Here is a 1,709-nt window from a genome sequence, read left to right on the forward strand (position 1 = left end):
ACCCAAACCATTATGAGAATCCACAAAGAGCCTAGGTACAAACTGCATGCCCACTACCCCCAGCTGCCACACGGAAGGTTCCAAGAGGGAAAGCTGTCGCTGGCCTGCACCTTCCCTCGGCAGCCCTTTCGCAGGCAAACCAACACCAGCGCTCTGTGATTACTCTTAACACCCTCATCCACACCAAAGCCCAGCTCCAAAAATGGACCCCACCGTGCAGTGCCAGGGGGGTGCAGGATGGTGCAGCTCCCAGCACAGGCAGTTTCGGGCAGGGAGGTGCAGCTCCAGTCACAGACAGGGGTGGATGCAGGCAGTGGTACTGCTGCAGGCACTGTGGGTGCACCCCACAGCAGGGCAGGGAGCCAGGCCCCGTCTTGCTGGGTCCACAGTCTACCTGCACCCAGGCACCCTCAAATTGGAAGCACCGGGATGATCCCAGAGCTGGGCACTCCCAAACTGGGACCACTGCCCACAACGGGGACTACTAGGTTGCTTAAACTGGGAGCACTAGGATCCTCCTAGACCCGGACTCTCCCTTACTCAGGCCACCGGGATTCCCGTGTTCCCAGCACAGCAGTCCCCAACGCCCCCCTCATTGACACAGACCCACAAGGCACCCTAAACTGGATAGCACCACCCCTCCCATACCTGAAGGGGAATGGTGTTGCAGCCCCACAGCTGCAGGGGGGCCCATGGCAATGGGTAGAGAAGGGGGGAGCACCTCCAGATTTGCACCACTGAGGCATCCAGGGACGTCCCGGGCCCAGCTGCCTGCACCTGTTCGCGCTGCACCCTACCAAGGGCCTCGTGTAGTCCCATTGTAGAGGTCTCCATGCCCACCCAGCCCCCCGCAACCCCTCCTTCCCCACCCCCTCCCCTCCAGTGTCACACACCATCCACTCCAGGAAGGGGGCTGCTGTGGTTTAACTTGTTTTATTTAGACTCGTAAAGATAACTGCATCCCGGCTGGACAACGCACATGGGGCTGAGACCCAGTAGAAACGCAGCAGTAAGTCAGGAACGGGGTGGGATGGGGTGAGCTGCAGCAGGGCACGGCACCCAGGCTGCCAAAGGAATGATCGGTTGTTAAGAGGACAGTTTATGAGAGCTGCCCACAGTCGGTAATGGTGATCTTCTTGCTCGTTTTGCCATCTTTGGAGCCACAGCGCTCCATGGCCTCCACCACATTCATCCCCTCCTTGACACGGCCAAAGACAACATGCTTGCCATCCAACCTGCAGGAGAAGGACTGGTCACGGCTAGCGCCTGCTGTTTCCACGCAAGGACCTCGGCACCAGGCCTGGTGCATCACCTCCCCGCCAGAGTAAGCGCTGAGGACCCCTACCCCTGAGCTTGCCCTCCCGCAGCCCTCAACTCACCATTCGGTCTTGGCAGTGCAGATGAAGAACTGGGAGCCATTTGTGTTGGGGCCAGCGTTGGCCATGGACAGGATGCCAGGGCCTGTGTGCTTCAGGATGAAGTTCTCATCGGGGAACTTCTCCCCATAGATGGATTTGCCGCCAGTGCCGTTGTGGCGTGTAAAGTCACCACCCTGTGAAGAAGCAGTGTTTCAAGTCACAGGTGCAGGAGAGCACTGTCAAACGAGGTGCAGTGGCACTGCGGAGGGTGCAGGCAAGAGGCAGAACCACCCCTTCCCACCCCAAATCTGCCAGCATCCAACTCCAAAACCCACACAAGCATCAGACCTC

At 59.2% G+C, this 1,709-nt stretch overlaps 1 protein-coding gene across 1 annotated transcript in view; it reads right to left on the reverse strand.

Annotated features, from left to right (window-relative positions):
* Positions 1–917: 917 nt before the first annotated feature.
* The window catches only part of LOC104159560 (peptidyl-prolyl cis-trans isomerase A), a 1,079-nt gene continuing 287 nt past the window's right edge, over positions 918–1,709 (reverse strand). The window contains exons 3-4 of the mRNA XM_009697499.1: positions 1,380–1,552; positions 918–1,235 (exon numbers count right to left, since the gene is read on the reverse strand). Coding sequence (XP_009695801.1) covers positions 1,100–1,235; positions 1,380–1,552 — 309 coding nt within the window. The 3' untranslated portion in view covers positions 918–1,099. The remainder of the gene's footprint in view (positions 1,236–1,379; positions 1,553–1,709) is intronic.

Source organism: Cariama cristata, unplaced genomic scaffold, assembly GCF_000690535.1.
Source record: "Cariama cristata isolate BGI_N322 unplaced genomic scaffold, ASM69053v1 scaffold24613, whole genome shotgun sequence".
NCBI classification, from domain to species: Eukaryota; Metazoa; Chordata; class Aves; order Cariamiformes; family Cariamidae; genus Cariama; species Cariama cristata.